Source organism: Rhamphochromis longiceps, linkage group LG1 (assembly GCF_057381845.1).
Source record: "Rhamphochromis longiceps isolate RC_006_pf linkage group LG1, R_longiceps_female_GT1.1, whole genome shotgun sequence".
NCBI classification, from domain to species: domain Eukaryota; kingdom Metazoa; phylum Chordata; class Actinopteri; order Cichliformes; family Cichlidae; genus Rhamphochromis; species Rhamphochromis longiceps.
The window spans coordinates 7298786-7321325 of record NC_140557.1 but is presented as its reverse complement, the minus strand read 5'-3'; the positions used below and the strand labels follow the sequence as shown (position 1 = coordinate 7321325).

Here is a 22540-nt window from a genome sequence, read left to right as displayed (position 1 = left end):
TCTATGAATATTTCATATTAACGGCTACTAAATAAATATGTGCCTTAAGTCACAGCCCTGAAATGTTTCCCTTTTGTGATGACCCATCTCTGTATCCTGGTTTCATACATTCTGCTCATGTCTACATTCTCCATCGAAAGTTGAGATCAGTTTGCAGTTGTGAAAGTGAGTCTCAAGGATGTACCTAATTGTGTGGTTATAAATAGGATAATTAGCTTAAATAGGATCTGATAAGAATCTCTATAACGACATTACGTGACAAAGGTGCGACCATTATGATAATTATGAAACAGAGAAATTAACTGGGTTAAATGTGTCTGTCTTTCACTCTTGTGATATCCATTCGCTTCTACACAGCATAGTATGTCATTCATAAGCAATATCTAATACCTAGATTTGCAGACTTTTTTGCATTGTTCACAAAGAAATCACAGTCGGATTGCAGAGAAAATCAAATTCCCAAATGCATTCAAGCCATTACCATTATCTGTTACTTAAAGCTTTGCTGCACAGCTAAAATTAAAGTATTCTTCAACATTCCACAACTTTATCCATTAGTTCTTAAATGCAAAAGCCCCATTTTGGTAAATTCTGGGCATTTAGGGACTTGAAAGCTATGAACAGAGTCTCACCTGCATTATCCAAGCAGTCCCCATCAGCTGGGGAAAAAAACTATAATTTGAGTTGAGACACACTTCACTGCACCATCACAGCCTCTCTCTATCTTCCAGTTTATAGTTTACAGTAAAAATATCCTTTCACTTCTCTGTTCATTTTCCTTTCTTTATCTTGCAGTTCTTTTATCTTTAGTCGGTGACCACCTATTGCTGATGTTGTCCTGTTCGTGATTGACTGTTACATTTGTGATTTGAAAAATAATCCTTCTTTAATTGTTCAATGCATAAAGAATGAAATAGCAGCTATATGCATAAAGTGCCAATTAGAACTGTGGGTTAATGTTAAAATAGGAGATAAGGGTAACGCATTCCAGCAAAATCATACCCCATCCCCACCCCCAAACCACCACCCCACACACACACACACACACACACACACACACACACACACACACACACACACACACACACACACACACACACACACACACACACACACACACCTCTTTCTAGAAGAAAACTTGAGCACAAAAAAATAAATTATTGGACCAACTTTTGCATGCCTTATGGGTGGTGGTAAGTCTGACAACATTACCACATACTTCCAGCAACAGCGCTGACATGGAACAATCTAGCAGTAAACTCAAAGCTATCATTAAATGCAAATTTCAGCATTTTGACTGAGACTGCCAAGAAGTTTAACACACAATAGAAATGACTTCTGCTCATTTTATCCCTTACTTACTAAACAGCAAATGTTTAGTAAGTAAGAGAAGAGTATATACACCTCTTATGATCAAGGCACTGAAGTGCTACGAGAATTTGCCAGAATTGTCGAAAAGCGGTTGGAATCTGAATATTTATAAGAGGAATTTTACGCCCACTGCAGGTGCAATCTATCTCCCAAAGAGCCCTACACCCATAAATAGTGAACAATAAAGGTAATATATGTTTCTGCATTATAGATACTAGTCTGCTCAACCCACGTGTGTCGAGGAGTTTCTTCACATCTCATGAGTCTATATTTTCAGCACTACAGCAGTGGTATTTTCTACAACTACAACGTCTTACTGAAAGACTGGCAGTATTGTGATAGCTATTTAAGCAGAATGATGTGCATACATACAACATGAGCACTGACAAACCGCAAGCTGCCAAAACTGTATGATCCATTGCATTAAATGCAAATTTCAGTGTAGAAACTCTGTAAACTCTCACTTTCCACCTACACAATGCAAGTCATGTAATTTCTTCAACATAATCATGGTGTTTAGTTTAATTATATTGTAAGTAAAAATCCTTCATATCTCTCAGTCTGTGCATTCACATTACTGCTGTCAAGAGTCAGTCCTTACGGAGTTTTCAGAAATGTACTTGCTATGCCAGTCTACTACTGTTGTCATGGTGAAACATGTTGGTGTCAGCTCTTGCTTTTGATACTTTTCCCTTTTGCTAAGAAGTGACATGATCAACCCAACATGTGAGCTTCAGAGAGATTTTTTTTAAACACATCAAACTCGAAGGTTTTTGTGCACCTATTTAATTTTTTCAGAAACCTGAAAAAATAATTTACCAAAAACTGAGCTTTTACTCTTTTCTTACCCTTTTCCTCTGAAACTGATCTTCACTCATTTTGGTGCATTGTGCATAAAATCCCACATCAGTCATCAGCATCATCATCAGTTACTGCTTTGTTTATTAATTTTTTCTTAAAAAAAAACAAAAAACATAAGAGGGTAGAGCGATAGAAGATGAAATGCTGATAGAAGAAAGAAGTCTGAAGGGTTAATTTTATGCCAGGTTCTGACTGCAAAATAACATGACCTGAAAGGTATATGGTGTCAGCACTGAAAATGGGCATCAGGTACAATAATTGCTTTACCAGTTCAGCATCTTAAGCTTAAGCACATTTTTAAAAAAAATTGTTGTACTCGTGCCTAAGGCATGCCTTAGCCCTCTTGAATTATAGGTGTTACTGGTGAGAAATACACACCAATGGACAGGACATACAAAAAGTAGGAGCATAGCACAGGACATACCTCATTGAAACACAAATAATTGTGTTTTTTCACATTTATCCACAGAAAGCTTCATCTTTTCCAGTTGTTGTAGCAATCTCTCCCCACAAGCTCTTACCATATATAAAAATTGGATGATAGCGATGCCTGTAGAGATGGAGCTGCACACACATTTGTGACATCAGGGCATCTATTTTGTATATTTGACTCTCAGCCCATGCCAAGTTATAACCCTAACCCCTAACCCTAACCCTAACCCCCTAACCCTAACTTGCTGAAAAGACACCAAAGCACACTGCACACAAGTAATAATTATAAAATGTTTTGATTTTTGCAGTATTTCATCCAAAAGATTTGGATGAAGTACTTCTCCTGTCCTAAATGACAACTTACACAATGTCTGATTGACAGAGTGCTTCCCTGCACTGGTCAAATGAAAGACTCTGCTGGTTTGCCCCATGGATGGACCCACAATTTTCTGTGACAAGTGTTGAAATCTGTGGACCCATCTACAATGCTGCCCAAAGGAGTGTTAACAGCCATTCTTTCTTGTCTCCAATTGTTTAACTCCTAGACTCTTTTTGGTGACGTCACATTGTAAAAGAAGCCAAACTGTGACTGGGTGTCTCTTCAGTCAACTCGAGTTTTTGACAACTCTATACTGTAACATATTGAGAAAAATATGCTGTCTAAAACTACATTAGAGAATTACATTATACTGAATTAGGCACAAAGTACAAGGAATGAAAGTCAGAGTAATTCTGAGAAATGACCGGACTATAATCACAATAATACAACAAAGATTTTAGCATAAACACAGCATATGGGTGTATATCAACTGAAGTGCATAAAATTGGACACCAATTTGAAAATGGCACAAGACCATATAACATAGTGTTAGAAGCCACAGGGGCAAACAGAGTTGTTTCCTGCAAATACCAGGAATCAAGCCTGAGGGAAATCAAAGCAAAAGGTTAAGTTGAATCATGTGTGTGACACTTCTCCACCTGAGTCCTTCTGCTAATTAGAGCTCCAGATAGATTAGCATTTCCATGTTGACGAAGGACTGTAATGGGAGGACTTCACACCTGCAGCAAAGAAGTGACGCTCACAGCTGGAATTAGACTGAGCTATGGTGATATTTAGCCAGGTGTCAAAATAACAACCCTGTTTCTACACATAGCAACTGGTTAACTGGGCCCAGAATGAGGGAAGGTGTCTTGTTTTAGTGAATAAAAGGACAAGGAAGTGTAGGAAGAGAGGCAGCACAGTGCAATCATCACCTAAACTTAAAAAAGAAGATCAACGATTTTTTTTGTATTCAAAGGTTTGGGTTATTTAAAGTTTCACCTTAAAAAGAGATTATCAAGATTAGAGGTCCATCCAGATTTGATCAGACCAATTCTTTTTTCCCCAAAAAGTAGTCTGTTTCAGTATGGCCAATTCATATAACATATGTTTACATTAAACAATGGATAAGCTGCTCCTTAATCACTAAATGTTCCTGCAATGGGTCCTATACTACCATAAAAGTTCATACAGATCACTAATACTATAAAACTGCCATCAATATTCTATTACAGATTTTTGTGTCTTTTTTATTATTGATTTTGATTCTGGTAATGTTGAAAAAGATTATTTCCCTTCAAAAACAGTTAAAGTTGCATGCACAGCAGACTGAAAGATCAACAATACAATTTCCACCAGCCTTAGAAGCAGTTTGGCAGTCCAAAAATGGAACAAATTATTAAGTAATGTACTTTTAAATTAATTGCAGGCTTGTAGCAAAAAAGAAAGAAAAAATGCTGAAATTATTGTCTACTCTATAATTGACTGGTGGCAGTAGAGCCATGAGTTAATTAGCTTAGTGAAAAAAAAGAGTGGAATCAAGGGGAAATGTGTACATCTAAAAGAAACTGTCTATTATTACAGGTGCAAGAGTGGTTTTTAATCCACAAAGCAAAGATCCATTTCTTCAACAACAGGAAGGTGTTTCATTTATATTCACGTCATGTATATTGCTACAATGCTGGGTATTCATTTTAAACATTGATGATGTTTCAAATTATGAGGTCGCCATATGCACATGTATTTTGCTAATCTCAGCTCAAGATGCTCCGCCTTTCCACAGATTAAATCTCTTCTTTGCAAGGGAGCAGGCAATCAGAAGGTTTGCTTAAAGAAAAGAGGAAGGGCGCTAGTTTCATGTCTTGTTTCATTAAGTGTTAGAACTGGGGGGCTGCACAATCTCAATTCCTATTTTGAACTGTGAATCATGCTTCTAAAAAAATTGTAAAAATAAAAATAATGGATAATTTTTTTCAATTTAAATTTAAACCAAAATGCTTGTTTTTTTAATCAGAACTTTAAAAAACATTTATTGGTGTGCAACAATAATATATCAAATCTCTCAGAACTGCCCCAGTAATCCTTAGCACTTATCATTGAGGCTGACACATGCACAGGCTCCGTCTTAATATCTCAAACTGAACTACAAAATAGATGTGCTTGACACTGTTGACGTTTGACTGAAGAATTCCATCATTATCACCCAATACACAATGAATAAAAAAAAAAAGCAACACCTATACAATTTCAACTCTCTGGGTGAATCAATAAACATCACCTTTTTCAGCTTTAGTGAAATCTGAGCACAAAGGGAAGTCTTAGAGGTTTCTTGTTAACTTTCTCCCAAATTTGTCTTCTTGTTTTCTGACTGAGATGTGAAGTGTGATAACATCTAGTCCTCACATACTACAAATCTCTCACAAGTCTACAATGTCAGCCAATTACCTCTAGAAGAAGAGATGGAACTAAGGAGAGACGAGGCTCAAGGTTGTTGAATATTTGATTTGTTTGCTATTTTCCTTCCTGCTTCCTTTTAAGACGAAATCTCTCTCTCTCTCTCTCTCTCTCTCCCTCACACACACACACACACACACACACGGACACATACGTACACATACTGCCATGAGTGATACAAATGCATGTATTACTGAACAGGGGACAATGTGTCAGGGGAGCCCAATTCAGAGTCTATGAATGTTAAACTTCTAGGTGTAAAGTCACAAAACAAACAAGCAAACAAACAAACAAAAAAAAAACAAGATATGTGAGGTGACTGCAAATAAGGCTCAAAACACCCACAAAAAATGTAGAATTATCGTAGAAATACACAAAAAACTCACACATTACTACAAAACAACTGAAAAAAAATAAATCATAATAACAAAGAAAAAGCAAAGCGACTCCAAATAAGATGCAATACCATTTCAGAAAGTTGACAGAAAAACTGAAAAACAAAATGAACTCCAAATGACAAGGAAGTCACGCAGTCTGGTTTTCTGGCATTTTTAATATATATTTCAGTCCACCTATATATTATACTGTATTAAAAGTAGAAAAAATATGTAAGAAAATAAAACAATGCACAGAAACAGAAATCTGCACAATGCTGACAATCTGTTTCTCTGTGGAGCCGAGACAATCTCTCCAGCAACAATAAACACATTAGTGATGCTTGACAGGTGATGACTTTGTCTGGGAAAAAAAAAAAAAAAGAGCAGCTACAGTTCACAATGTCAAACACAGACAGCTGCAGACGCAAGGTACTTCTCTGGAGTGATGTGCCGTCCAGTTCCTCCATCAACGTCTCATCAAAGAAAAGACACGAGTTTTACACATGGAGGCTAGCTTTTTGCCAAAGTCCTAAATTAATCCAATTCCCACAGGTGCCACTGCTGCTGGTAATGTATGCATTCTCGGCTGTTGTTGTTGTTGTTGTTTAGCCCCGTTGACTCCACTGACATTGACTTGTATAATGTGGAGCCCAGCATTTTTCATTAATTATACACCAGACCCTGTGTTTCATGAAGTGCATAAAATACAGGATGATGAAATTTGTTGAAATCTCTTGTGTCCTGATTATGGCTGCGTGAGGTCAAAATTTGTTAAATGTTTGTCTGTTACTGACTTAGCAATGCACAATTCTGCTCTGCACTATAATCAATGACAACTGTTTGGAAAAAAATGCACGCTAATAAATCTTAAATACACTTGATAATAGTTCATTTTGCACCACATTAAGTTCATGCATCATCTGGCATAAATGGCATCTAGTAAATAACATAATAAGTGGATTTGCACTTACAAGGTTGTTTGTTAATTCAGATATCCCATGTCCCAGATTATTAATCACGTGCAAGACAATTTTCAGCAGACATCCTTATGCAGAAGTCTCTGCATTCTTCTTCATCTCTAAAGAAAATCCGAGTCATAGCAGCAGCAAAAATATGTCCATTCAGCTCCTTCAACAATGCAATGCTCTCCCTCCCAATTCATTTCATAATTTTGGTATGCAACTGAAAAACTATAATCCGGATTACTAAGAAAATAACAAAGGGCAAGTTTGAGAGATGCAGTTTCCTGAATAAATCCCCTATCATTCTTTTTACTTTCCATTTTAGTGACATTTCATCGTATTAAAATAAAAAACAAACATAAACAAAAAATAAATAAATAAAAGAACCTTAAATTATCTTTTTACAGTGCAATTTAAAAAAAAAAAATCAACATAACAGTTTTAGAAAGCCTGAAGGAAAAGATGTCTTTTACATGAAGTAATCTCTAGAAGCATTTTCACAAAAGAAAGCCACATTTTATCCAAGAAAAAAATATTTACTTATTAACAGGAAAGTGTCTTGTTTTCTGTCTTTGTGTGATTTAATTAACTTAACTTAAACTTAACAGGAGAAGACACAAGCTTGGCTACGTCTTAATTATTTTTATCAAAATAATAAAATAAAATTAGATTAAAAAAATTATATAGAGCCACAATAACATTGGTTACGCTACATTTGATGACTATTACAAGTGAAATAGCAGGCTAATGTAGCTTAGCATAATTCAGAGTCTGACTTTTATCTATCTATATATAATATATTAATTTGGTAGGATTAACAGTAAAGAAACTTGTTTTCTTTCTTGCAGAGAATTACAGATAACATTCTGACATATTTGATAGAGATGAAGGTGCAAGTAGCTACCTAGATTAGTTATGCATACAAGCTAGCTTGGCTCCACTTGAATTTAACAAAATCCACAAACTTCTATTAATTTGTAGAGTTTTTGTCACACTGGCGTATGTGTGGGACAGGAACCACTGAAGGAGCTGAATATCAAAAATAACGGCTATGGGTTTTTATGCTTCAAAAAGAGAGCATATTGGAGAAGGGAGATAAATATGAGAGAGGAAATGTGATTCAGCACTAAGAGAGGGTGATGTCAGGAGCTTCTTAAAACGATGAGTTTTTTAAGTCCAAGAGAGAAGATGGAGAGTGACTGTGATATTCTGATTGGAGTAACAAGGTCATTACAGCAACAGGGAGCCAGGAGGAGGAAGAGCTGAGTCTCAGTGGGCCATTTACTTTTAATGTGTTCTCATCAGCCTCCACACAAAGCACTGTCAGGGGTCTTAAAAAAAAACCCTCTTGGTACTCAACTCCTGGGTGGCTACCGAGCCTTCAGCTCACTGAGAATAACTGGTGAGCATGGCGGAATGGTGTGCCAGGTCCATAATAGTTTGATATAGTGCAATACCGATACTCTACAGAACAGAGCAAATACAGATATCAGACCATCTTAGGCGATCGATAAAAAGAAGCCGCTGTGGTGCATGCTTCTGCTCTGTGGGAAATATGAGGGAACATCTGTGCTGCTGTGTTTTATTATGTCCTTACCGCCAATGACGTCGGTAGTCAAAGCTAAACAGCCGAGATTGCAGTGCCAATAATTCATTATGAGTGTTTACCAACCAAACATTAGCACACATATTGCCTTCAACACATCTCACTGTTTTGTGCAGAGAGAAAACTGATGGACAGATGCCGGCAGGAAAGGGCGCCTCACTGCACGCTTATCTCGGTAATATACTGGTGTGCTTTGTCAGGAAAAAAAGAGCCAACAAGTCCTCAACAAGTAATGAAAATAAAAAACTATTTTGCCCATTTAGAGCTTACCAAAATGCAGTGGCCTTAAAAATGCCAAAAAAATAAACATAACTAAAATAAGGATTACTCTAGTATTAAGCTGAGATGAGCTCGAACCTCCAAGTGAATCTCCTTAGACACATCTGGGTGAAATTTCAAACGATATAGGACAGCAGATGAATGAAATATGGACTTAGATGAAGAAGTTGTTTTAAAAGTAGAACTTTGTAATAATAAGTGTTTCCCTTTTCACAAAAGAGGAGAGAGAATGGTGTTGAATAGCACCCATCAACATGCGCACCGTGTAGGACAACATGGCTGAAGCTCAGTGAGAATTGAGACAGCTGCATTATTCACACAGCTCTGCCAGTCATCGCTGACATGGAGGACAGTGGGGTGACTCATCCTACTTGATAATACATGATTGATGTTTTTTGAAACACTGAACATCCCACATGAATAACAAGCAGAAGCCTTATTAGGGTTCCGGGAGAAAAGGAAGGAAGGTGGCATTTCTACAGGAGCCGACACATTGTGATGGACACTGCGAGGGTCAGACATACATCCTCACCTGGGAGGAGGTTATCTCTAAGGAAATGAATGGTGTGTGTGTGTGTGTGTGTGTGTGTGTGTGTGTGTGGGGGGGGGGGGGGGGGGGGGGGGGGGGGGGGGTTGGTTAGAGAAGTACCAAGGAGAGAGGAGAGAGACAGAGAGTAAAGAAGACAGTTTCCAAGCCGCCACCATCACACAAACTCCCCACACTATGAATCATCCATCAATATCACGCAGAAGAAGGAATTAGCAGTAATGCTGCTTTCAATGTAGCTTCACTAAGCCTGCAGATACCATGTTTAAACATGATTAACTGTAATAAAGCTTCAGTAAAGCTCATGTTACCTAATTAGACATAAAACTGACTTGTCTTGTGTTCATAAGTAGATATCTGAGAGGAGCAGGTGCTTGATAAGCGTTCCTTACAAGTGATCATTCACAAAGCAACCTTAGGAATAAATAAAACAGCAAAAAGCAGTGCATGTAAACTGATTTAAAAAAAAGGGGGAAAAAAATACCACTTTGGAACAAATTTCAGTTTAAATAGGTAGAGAGATGATCTCACAAGTTTGACATCATAAACTGTTGCACACAGTGGTGACACTGAATCATAATCTGCTGTATAGAAAACAGAAGCTCAACTAAATGTCAACAGAAAGCCTCTGGAACGCTGCTGCAAGGCTTTAAAGGGTTTTTCTAATCCTGGCTAAAACAGCAGAGCCTTCAGTATTTTTTCACCCCTCTATCCTCAATGCATCTTTTGATTGTTAAAGCGGGGGAAGGTGCTTCATTAGTATGCATCTTTTAAGGCGCAAGGGCTGCCTGCAGATGCCGGAGTTGAGGTGGTGGGGGCGTGGGAGAAGCTGGGTCAGCCACATGGCCGGGTCTTCTCACAGAAACTCTGCATGCAGAGGATCTGAACGAAAGCGCCGCTCTCTCCTCCCAATTCTCAGATGGCAGCCGTGACCTACTTTCCACAAAGACAGGCTCATGCAAACTTGATGATATGCTTATAACAGAGGAGCCTGTCGTGCACTGCCTGAGGTGAGCCTCGCAATGCGGAGGCAGCAGGGGGTCTGTATCGTAAGGACCAATTGGCAGGACGTGTGTTAGCAACTCTGCCCTGGGTGGTTAAACAGCATCAATGGTAATGACGCTGATGATCATACAGCAGGCCTGAAGGTATAAAAAGATTTTTTAAAGGTTGTCAGATCACCTAAACCCCCAAAGCAAACAGCTTCATTTGACATTTCATAGCTGATGACAGAGCAATAATCTGAATGGGCCCCTTGTGAAAAGAAGACAAAATGTCCTCCTTGTTGCATCTATGCTGCAGCTACTGTACTTTCACCGAGTGCTGCAGCCACTGCAGCAATTGCTTTTAAAATACTGAAGTTATTTTTGTAGCTGAGTGGGCAGATTGCAGCCTCTTAAATCAAACACCAGGCCACTTATTATGCACCGTTTTTTGTGCGTCTGTTTTAAACACCAAAAAGCAAATCTCTATATTGACCATTTGCAATGGTTTAGCTCAGGGTCCTAACATGCCTCGGGCCTACGTGTATGAAGTTAGCATGTTCGTCCTCCGTCTGTGTGGGTTTTCTCTGGGTTGTCCAGTTTGCTCCCAAAGTGCAAAGATATGCATGTTGAAAAAAATGGGTGCAGGTGTGGATTTGAGCATGAAGGGTGAGATGACAATGTGTCCAGACTGGACCCAAGACTCTTGATCAGTGTCAGCTGGGATAGTGTCAGCCCCAAACCCAATTGAAGGTATATTGCAATCTTCTTAATGTTGCTTGCAAAAACAAAACAAACAAACAAACAAACAAACAAACACTGCAGAGGATCATCAGCAGTCACGTGACTTTATTTTTAAAGAGACTTGATAAAAAAAATCCATGATAGATTCTTATTCAGGTGATAGCAGTTATCTTAACTGAAAACAAACTAGTCTTGGACATGCACAGCCTTGTTTTGCAGTGGGGAATTAAAGCCATTTAGAACATTGCCAGCAATATTATACACCTCTACAACAGCAAGCACACTGTTATACTGTAAGAGCTTAATTTAGTAGTTTTTGTGATCATTTTTTCTGTTATTTTGTACTTATACTTTGATCCTTGTAATTGTGAAATTTTGTGTCTAGAGTGTGGCCAGGAACTGTATTAAGCGAGACCCCTGTAGTGATTCATTAAATCGTCATGGTTATTTTCAAATGGTAATAAAAAAAAAAGTGTAGTTAATATTACTGAAAATGACGTAAGAGTACTTTTGCTTTACTTTTTTTAAGACTCAGATATCACATTTCTGTCTTCTCTTCTCCATACTGCACAGTTTATTTATTTTATTTTATTTATTGTATTTAAATAAACAATGTACACAGTATATTTAACAATTCATATAATATTTTAAATTCATATAATTTTGCCTAATTTATGTAATATAAAACAAAGGTTGGAGAAAGGAAGGTTTGGTAATAAGTAGTAAGCCTAAAGAATACATGCTAATATGTATATTTTAAAAATCAACTGTTGAATCATGAGTCAATGAATCAACCACTTTGCGAAGAAATCGGGAGTAACGGTGCAGAAATGGTGCGGTAATATAATACAGTGTAATATTTGCTGAGTAGATTTCCAAGGCTGGTGTCAGGTGTAAATCTCTGCTCATTGTTCTTCATATGCTAATAACAGAAGTTTAGGCAGAATTTAACTGTGTGTTCAAATTATACCAACACAGATCACAAAGAGAAGCCTCAGCAAGCTTGTAAAATGATTCTCAGTCCTAAATAATAAAACAAAATCAATATTATGGAAACCTCAAAGTGAAATATGATCATGACAAAGAAAAATAAATCAAAATTACAACCAGAGTCAGGTGAACTGGGCATCAGAAAAACAGACATCAAAACATCACAACACAAAGAAAACAAAGAGAAAGAAGTGGGTAAAGAGGAGTAACGTCCAAAGGTAATGAATAAATATGACAGAATTAAGGAGGGGAAGGAAGGTAGGAGTTTCTCAGTGAGAAGGAAGGTGTGTACCTTTCTACGCCACTGCATACATCTGACATTCCGTATTACAGGGAGTTATAAACCCCTATGACATTTGTTCCAGCTTACTGCATCTTGGAAACAGGTAGTCATCTACCATTTTCCAAACAGACATAAATATAAAGTAATTTTTAAAACATCTGAAACTCATCAACTGTAGTATTCAAGGGTGCTTTTATAAAATAAAGCAGACAACATTATAAAATGTCTAAAACGTCATTTGATTTCCTGTTAGTTCTCATGTTTCCCATCATGGATATTGTTCTTATCTTTTACTAATGCTACTTCTTTAAATTGAGCTGCAAGGCTGAAAAATAAACTTGTGGTATATATCACTAAAGCAAAAAAATATTACTAACTAATTATTAACTATTATTACTGTAATAGTTAATCCAGTTAAATATTAAAATATAAAATTAAGGAAATTATACATTTTTTCTTAAAATCAGCATAACATAACCCTAATAGCTACAGGTTGCAGTTCTGTGAATGTGGCAGGGTGAAAACTTTGGAACCACCAAAGTAGTGAAACTCATACAAACTGCCCTATCATATCCTGTAAACAGATCAATTTCAGGCTTGCGCTAACTTGAGAACAATCTGTAGTGTGCATGTGTTGATCTTTCCTGTAAATTTCTTATGTTGCTAAGATGTACACCTTCTTTTTTGTTTCAAATGTTTATATTACCTAGTGATGCAGATTGTGGTTTTTGGGTGTGGGTGCTGAGCATTTACCTTTTTTGAGCACCTACAAGCGTCTATAGTATTAGCAGCTCACAGGTGATAAACAACTGATGTCTTGTACCAAATGATTTGGGACAAACTGCTTTAAACGTTTAGTCCTAATGCACTGACCATGACAAAAAAATGCAAACTTTATAAAAACATTCTTTTCTATCCATTTTTTAAAAATTACTTTACTCCTCACAACGAGATATAAGCAGAATGTGAAAGCTGATATAATAATGTTGAGACAAATATTAAATGTCAGTAAGTCTGGAAGCAGAGACACGACATTTAGCAAAGGTCTAATGAAACATAATAGGAAATTGTAATATGGGAAACGGATGTTCTACTATTTCTGGAGCTAAACTAGTAGTACAAGCTAAAATTTAGTAGATCGTTGCTTATGATTTTGATTTTAATCATTCTTTAAGTCCTCCAACATAATGGAAAGCCAAACCCTAAAATGCTGGAGTGCCCCTCAAAACAGGTGATTCAATGTACAAGATCTTTTTCAATATGGGTTCAACTGATACTCCAAAAGCTCTGCTGAACAGAACATACTCCACTTGTAACGATTTCAATAAAAATCTACAAATGTTCACTTATCAAATTCCCATTCAGAAGCCTTACACAAGATCTCTGTAGCGGATATATCTGGACTGAAGTTGCTATTGGCTACAGTTACACAGTCTGTGGGCTGCACATGAGCTACAAGAGGTAGAGAAAACGCTGAGTTTATGTAATGCAGTAACACACAGTGTCTGAACCAGGGGACACTTGCAGCCTACACAAGCCACCTGAGCAGACCTTGCTGTATAATTCAGGTTTCTTTGGCAGCATCTGTAAGCTGGTTTCATGTGTACTTGAAGTTGTCCAAAGATCGATAGTTTAAAGCTGAGCCGTGCTGTTTTAAAAACTGAAAAAGTAAGAAGGCAGTATCCACATAAAGTTTTTAAATAAATACTGGAGATGGCAGCTTATTACATTTAAAAGTGACCCCTGCTGCAAGTAACGAGATTAATAAAGATAAACACAACATTATGATGGAAGGGCTTTCGACTTTGAAAATGAGACTACACACATTCCTATAGATTTCAGAGATATTAAACGATAAACTTCAAGCTGCATTTTGCAAAGCAGATAAACAGTAAATCATTTAAGAGTGCGGGACTCACAGTTTTTTTGCAGATAAACAGATGGCAATTTTACAATCCACATAAATCTCTTTGATTGAAGAAAGAGTTGACATTAAAGAAGCTGATGCTATAATACTTGTGGAAGAGGCTTCTCATTTCAAAGGCAAATAGAGGATGTTGGATTTTTTACGTTCACACGAGACAACATGACTGCCAGCAATAAAAACAAAAACCCATCATAAAATGTGCATTTGAATGACATCATAAGACATCATGATATGGTGTGACATTAAAACAAATATTACACGTTTTAAATCTCCGTGTGGATGTTTGAAACCTATCCATGAAAAACTGAAGGGATTTTTGCTGCTATTTTGTGAAGAAATTCAATTATACACAGTTTATCAGCTTTATAGTCTCGACCTCCAATAAAAATGGTATCACAATTGTGCCATAGGAACGCGTTCTCAATCACTGCGTAATATGCAGCTTCTAATGGAAAATTGCAATCTCAAAAAAAAGAAAAAAAAAGAAAAATCCCACAATTACAAAGATATGTTCTATTTAGGACCCTTGGGTGGGTCCCAGCCAGTTAATGGTACACTACAACACTACAAGTCAATAGTCTGCCAAGGTAGACGATGCACCCCAACACATTGAAAAAACTGTTCAGGAACAGTTCTAGGCACACAAATCAACCACGACAATAACCAGGCCTCTACACTACTTAAAATGAGATCTGTTAAGATACTGACTTCTGCTCCGCGGCTGCTGGGCGAGCCCTCATCTGGGACTCTCCTCAGCTCTTACTGGAACAGTGGCGCGGCTGCCCCTCTGTTGGTCTTCCATGGTCTCTTGTGTTCTGGGGGCCTCTGGATGTCTGGAGTTTTGATCTCCTCCATACCCGCTTCACACCCTGGAGGACGGGGCTGTGGCCCCCCCACACTCCCTAGCAGATCATTACATGGAGAAACCTTTGGAATGCAAGCATGCTGATCCACACAGGTATGCACACATGGGTATTCACAGACGCGGACTAAAGCTTTCTTGGCTGCTGCCTCAAAGCACACTGTGCGCTGTCTATCTTGCGTGCTGCACAATATCGTTTATTATTTAGTAAATATTGATATCTATGACTAGCTAGTTTATTGTGATGGTGCTTTGTTTTCTCTATTATTATGTTACTCTTTGTTGTTTGCTGTCTCCTCTGTTTGTTTTTTTTGTTTGTTTGTTTGTTTTTTCCTCCATACAGGTGACCCAGGAGTTCTTTTTTTTTTTCTCTCTCTTCCCCCCCCTTCTCACCGTCTCTTCTCCCCTTTGGTTTTCTTTCTTTCTCTCCCCCTCTTTCTCTCATTCATTCCCCCTGTCCTATTTATTAAAAAAAAAAAAAAAAAAAAAAAATGACAAAGGATGAACTGAAGCTCTGCCATCACGTAATGTCGCATACTGCTGTTTCTGATGTCATTTAAAAAAAAAAAAAAAAAAAAAAAAAAAAAAAAAAGATACTAAGATAAGTAACTGAATAAATAAAATAAAAAAACCATGAAGGCCAGGTGTGGCCTGTTCTCTTACAAATCCAGGAATAGTTAAGGAGATAAGAGATGTAGAATTGATTTCGAGTGTTGAACTTGCATTTCGTTTTTCACTGGAACTCTCAATATCAGGTCCAAAAAACTGTCAATACAAGGCAAGGAAGCCATCATTTACTGAAAAACCAAAAGAAGCCTACCAGAGAGATAGCAAAAAGGTTAGGAGAGATCAAATCAACAATCTGGTACATTCTTAAAAAGAAGCAACTGTAGCTTGCCTCCACCAGTGTGTGAATGTGTGTGTGAATGGGTGGATGACTGGGTGTGTAAAGTGCTTTGGGGTCCCTAGGGGGGACTAGTAAAAGCGCTATACAAATACAGGCCATTTTCCATTGCACTGGCCAGCTCTGCAAAACCAACAAATCCAAAAGACCATAAGATAACTCAAGTGGATGAGATAGCCAAATCAAGGACATGCTCAAGGGTCAAAGTCTACAATCAGGACAGTCTTCATGAATAGAAATACAAAAGGCTTACAACAAAGATGAAACCACTGGTTACACCCAAGAACATGAAGGCCAGATTAGACTTCACCAGGAAAACGTGTCCAAGAAAATTGTTGGACAACCAAGATTGGCTTGTACCAGAATGATTGGAAGAGAAAAGTACAGCGAGTGGAGTGTGGAGGCCTGGCAGTGGAGGTCAATAGTGTTTATTGCATATTAAAGAAAACAGTTGATTTCTGAAATGTACAGGGCTATCCTCTCTTCTCGGAATCAGTCAAATGCTGCAAAACTGATTGGAAAGTGCTTCACAGTACAAATGGATAATGATTCAAAGCATACTGCAAAAGCACTCGAAGAGTTTCTAAAGGCAAAGAAATGGGATCTTCTCCAAAGACCAAGTCACACACCAGATCTCAACCCAAACATGCCAAACTAAACACAGAGAGACCCACCAAAAGGCAGCAACTGAATGTGGCCACAGTAATGGCCTGGCAGAGTATTTCATGGGAAGAAACGAGATTTAGCTAGTTTGTCAATTATACTTGAGCATCTGAAAATGAGGCCGTGTGCATAAAATTTTTTTAATTCCTACACAGTTCGTGGAATATTTTTGTAAAACTCTATCAAGTCGAAAGATTGTATTTTAACCACATCTTAATTGCTGGGTTTCACCCCATGGGAAATTATTTGCTGCCAGGATCCCAGTATCAGGTACCACAGGACACACAAAGGTCTTGGTTGTACTTGAAGGTGTCTAAAGATGGGCTAAAGGAGAACTAAAACAGAATTAGGTGGTTGACTTTAAAATTGCTCATCACTATTCACTGACAATTGAAGTTTCAATGAAGTACCTCTATTTATACAGTTTTTAAGCCAAAAATACAAAAATATGCAGAGTTTTGTTTTAACAGAGGAGAAAGAGTCAAATTGGTTTTTAAAAAAATCTTTTTGTAGGTTTTTTCTACACACCAGAGCCGTCTTATTTAATCTACATGTGCTATATGTCTTTAAAGATGTTTGAATTGGACAAATACTAAACCCGTACAGGATTAAGACATGCAAAATACAGTACAGTGCCATAAACCCATATAAAAGCAGTTCAACTTTAAACTACATTTTGAGAATCTGGAAAACATTACCTTTCTCCCCTCATGTTTAAGTAAGTGAAGTAGAAAATTGTAAAATGCTACACTTGAACACTGCAAACAGATATAGGGAACTTGGTAATTATCTGTAAAATTTCAGATCATACCAACGGTTTCGTTAAAGCGGATGCTTCAAAAAAAATCTTCAGATGATGTGCTTTTATCTTGTGCACAGCAGACATCACATTTCAGCACTTTAGGGCTTTGCGGTTTTCATTTTCATATCATTTTCATATCTTAATGAACTGTTTGTAACTAAGACTGGGAATACGTTTCTACTACCATTGAAACTGCAGCAAGATCATAGGTTGATTACTATCACACAATCAAAGATGGACCTTTCACACTTTTACCTTCACAGTGGCAAACTGATTGAAAGATTTTTTTCACAACAGACATTTTGTGCCACAGCAGGACAAGCGTCCATGGAATTAAAGACATCGTTAATTATCCATTTACAATACAGGTTCCTATAAGCTGTCCTAGTCAGCCAGCATGCACAATACCAGGATCATCTCTAAGTGCAATGCACGCATCATTAATATAACTGAAGTCTGTGCTTTTCCTGCAATTACAAGCCAAAATGTCTGCCGTGAAATACGGCTTTAGTTCAGCGCTTTGCAACAACTCCAGTAATGACAGTGATTGCATGGATGCATTGTTGAATTTAAGGATCAGCTTAAGTACGCAAGAGATGGGGAGGTTGCAAGGGTGATTTTTCTCCAAGTATACATTGGAGACGTTTAGCAGTTTGACAGCGCAGTAATGACCATAGAGATTGGTCCGACACTTTAGCCTCTCCTTTACAAACCACACTTTACAAACCTCGAGTGATGACATTTGGTCATCACTCGAGGTGGAAAAGCTGATTGGATTTTGAAAACAAATACGCACCTGTGCTCAGAGCCACACTTACACAAACCCGTCAAATGCTTCAGCTGCTCTCAGAGAACCATTTTTCCCCCTCAAGCATAACAGCAAGGCCTTATCTTATCCACTTCAAGCAGTGATGCCTCTTGTGATGAATTTCTAATGTGCGAGAACTGGGAAAACTATTATCTGGACTTGGCAGTTTTCTTTGGCTGGCCAATCACCCACCCATCCCCTCCACAGTTCCAGCTAGGAGCCCTCACTCTAGCTTTCTATCACCATAAATTGTCCCCTCACCTCTGAATATTTCCTGAGATGAATGAAATAGAATTCATGTCATCAAAACACATGTATCTCCCCACTTGCAAAGAGAAGGGATCGTGGATTTTATGTGGCCCCAGTCTCTGAGTGCTCTTTATTACAATGCACCAGTTACTATTTTTTAAGGTCACACCTTCTGGCCAGATAATAAATTAGCATTGAGCTTTGAACATCATTTATGGTAATACATGTTTGTAGAGATGCTATAAATGATTGTGCTGTAGCATTTTAACATAAATGATTACAATCTTTGAATACAAAGTAATTACTATATATTAAATAGCTAATTATTGTTGCTGCGTGGTGTGAATGCACAGCTAAATCAGACGTGTTAGCTCATGTGACACTGGGCAGTATATGCTGATATGCTGTTACTGAGCTGCTGGTGGTGCTAGTGGAGGTTGCCATCCATACTGAGCAGCCAAAAAAAAAAAAAAAAAAAAAAGCTGCCAGCTGGCCAGGGGCCATGAAATGCACAATTAGTCCTGGGTCAGTTGCATTAGGTTTTCTCAAAGGCAAAAAAGGCGATCAATGCGTGACTTTGTGCTTGGTATGAACTGAATATTTGGCATTTTTAACTGGAAATCTAAGAGGTTGTTGACTTCAGTGGATGAGAGGAGAGATAAATGTGAAACGAGCAGGTTTCACGGCAAGGAAATCTTTATACGAGGGTCACTCGAGGGTCACACTAATCACTAGTGCGCCGTGAACTCTGACCCTTTCTTCCTTCCTTTCCTTTTAATACAGCCGAGCTTTAAACCTGTGCTTATTCCTTACAGAAAAAGTACCCCCGATAAAACAGTCACGTAAATGACTCCTGTGTTGTAAAGACAGCACTTGATTCCCAGATTATAGAGGGTACCAGGCTACCCTCTAGCGGCACGGGGAAGCGATGAACCGTGTCACAAAATAAGTTGTCTGCCTCAGACGGATAAAGGGTAAACGGGATACCAAAACTGATGACAGCAAAAGTCCTTTGTGGCGTAAGACGACGCGGAGGAAACCGTGCGGGGAATTCCAGTGCGTTAACGGGAGATGTTTACTTTATATGCAAATCAGCTTCATCGACACCAGAGGTCTTATTTAAGGCCCGAGCTCGGCTTTTTTTTCTTCCTCCCCTGACTTTTCAAGAAAGAAAGCTTTGATGTTAGCAGGGAGGATCGATGCCAGGGAAAGAGAGCGAGAGAGAAAGAGGGAGAGAGAGGAAAGCGAGGGGGTGTAGGATGCAGAATGAGAATGTACTTCTGGGGGTGTGTGGGTGGGTGGTGGTGGAGAGGAGAGGGAGGAGGGGGGGTAGTCTGCCGTCATCATACATAGCGCCTCTGTTTTGAGCAAAGCCTTTATGAAACCAATATTTCTGCATGTCCATCTCTGTGGAAAGGAGAGAAAAAGCCACAAGTGACGTTTTCACATCCCAATCCGCTCCGCATAATCTGGACACAATAAAGTTTGTCAGGTCGCGTCGTTCTCAGAGGATGCGGGCTCAAAATGTAACTGGTTGACCTTACTGCGCCATTTACTTCTGTTTCATTTAGCACAATCTGTCAGAACAGTTGCTGTACATGACGACGGAAATCAAGCGGATGGGTGGTGTGAGGTTCTCCGCAACATCCTTCTGTCATTTGGACGTGTAGGCCTGCGGTGCCGCTGCGGAGGAGCAACTTTATGGGGACACACTAGGGATGGGGGGAGAGACACATTCGACATTCATTGCCCAGGTTCAAGACCGAGCAATTTATTGCTAAGCTGCAAGTGATTTGACTAATTGGGCACGTGAGGGAAAACAAGCGCATTTACCCTCCATTCAAGACCATTTATCAAATATGGCTTGGGGATCTTTGGGCATTAAGGAGACCAATAGAAGTGTAAAAAGTCTAAGAATTAAAAAAAATATCAGCCAACAAGTCGGATCAATGCAAAGAAAGCAACATACAGGGAATGGGATCAATCAATGATTCCGAAACGCACGGCACAATCCGTACAATGTACTTACATAGAGGTGATGTTTTTGAATAACTCCGCTATGTCAACGCTGGTCCCATTGCTCCCAGTATCTTGCAGGGCGAGTAAAGGGAAAAACCTGCCGTTGTCGGACTTATTGCAAAAGATCTCTGTTTGAGAGCAGCTGCAGGTCGGCGGGCAGTCCAGCATGGAGCTCAGATAGTCCTGGAAAATGCTCATCAGAAACAAAACCCTCCACCAGCAAATCCGGATCGAATGAAACCATAGATCCATGTCTCCGGGCAAAGTGGGGAAATAGAAGAGGTCCCGATGTCCTCTGGGTTAGAACAGAACGACAAAAGAGAAGAGCAGGAGAGTGGGAGGAAGGAAGGAGGAGGATGGTTGGTGCGTCTATACAGAGGATGCTCTATGCGAGCGTTTCTGCCGTGGATGGATGCTGTAGTGTCCTTGCGCGTCAGAGATTGGGTGAAAAGGAGGAGGAGGGGAGGAAAGAAAGAAAAGACGCAACAAAAATAACGCAAATCAAAAACAACAAAGCGAAAAAATGTGAGCGTCCACTCGTCTTGACAGCACACGATGCATGGTGTTCCCCTTAATGCCGTGCTTCTGATGTCGTCGTCGCCTCTCTCCAAGCAGGACCAGGACGACTGGCTAGAGAGCAGAGAGACACAAAATGAGAAGTTGGAGCATCAAGTCCCTCCTACCGGCTACAGTCATACTGACACCTGCAGAAACTGCATGCAATCAACAGTGATTACAACTGCACTATACAAGGATTGCAGGACTACAGAGCAACATGTAGCCTGATATAAGATTTAAAAAGTAAAAATGCAGGGGCGATAAGCTGATTCTGTCCAAAAAAATTGCAAGAGATTTTACTGGAGGATTGATGGATAAATTATTTATTGTTATTTTATGTTATCTTTTTTATTCGTGAGATAAGATTAGACCCACTTGTTGGAAGAATTCCCAAAACATTTCCCCCAAGAAGCTACTGAGGATTACCTGTATAAGAACACCCAATGCACTTAAAATGGTCATTTTTGTCGGATATTTTTACATTAAAAATCTTCACATAGCTAGTTAGAAATTTTTAAAATGGCATTTACACCTCCACCTGACTAAAAAATTCAGAACCTATGAATATGCAAGCATTCATCAGTCAAGCTGAACTCCTTCAGGCATTAAAAGTTCACCAAAAGTCACATTTTAGGTGAACTTAGGAGAAACTTTCCACTTTCAGCCGACGGATGTAAAAAAGAGCATTTGAGTGTCAAACTCTGCAGTACATCATTCTGCACAGTGAAGCTCAAACATCCCAAACGAGTCACTGAGTGACTTTGAAGGATAATTTCAACATGGCTGTTTTCCATCCACGCGCCCACTATGGCTCTATAGCTCATACTAGCGAGAGAAAGAAACTATGACTCAGACAAAACAGTATCAGCAGCTGGGCAAGTAGTGACAGCTCTCTGATTTTCCATTTTAAACATTTGCTTTTGTGTCTGACTAAAGGTAAACACAGAATGTAGTCTCCTGAAATATCCAGCTTGATAGCTTTTCCCAGTTGAAGATTCACAGAGCCACTAGAGCCACATTATTGGAAAATACTGCAGGTTGAAACAATTACCCCTTAGGTAAACAAATTGTATAAGAATAATTAAACAGAATACCTTGAGTATATACTCAAATAATGATTTGTGCTTTATTGCTAATTTAACTGTATATTTGAGCTTTACAGTTTGGAGTGATGCAGAATTTGACACTAGAAATCGGATTTCATTTTTAGCCCTGTACCTCTCACTTTGTTTTCTCACTGAACTCTTTTTCTCCCTGTAAATTCAATGTCTGTCTTGTAGCCCCCTTCTGTGGGCTTTTGTTTTTTCTCTGTTTTTTGTCTCTCCTCTCAGCCGTCGTACTCCTGTCTGTGACCCGGAAATCAATCTCAGTTATGCCAGGTTGAAGGATTCTTAAACTGCATCTGGAGGAGAGAGAAGAAAGGAGATAGGAAACATTCTGAAGGAGCTATAATCAAGGAGAGGTGTGAAACACTGTTGGAATATACAAACCATGGCAAGAGGAGAACTCTACCTAGATGTTCCTTTCTATGAGCAAGTTT

General features: G+C 38.7%; 1 protein-coding gene across 1 annotated transcript in view; it reads right to left on the bottom strand.

The window, feature by feature from the left end:
- Nucleotides 1-21046, bottom strand: part of ntrk3b (neurotrophic tyrosine kinase, receptor, type 3b) — a 236294-nt gene extending 215248 nt beyond the window's left edge. Inside the window, exon 1 of the mRNA XM_085419039.1 lies at nt 20453-21046. Coding sequence (XP_085275165.1) covers nt 20453-20694 — 242 coding nt within the window. The 5' untranslated portion in view covers nt 20695-21046. The remainder of the gene's footprint in view (nt 1-20452) is intronic.
- Nucleotides 21047-22540: the final 1494 nt, after the last annotated feature.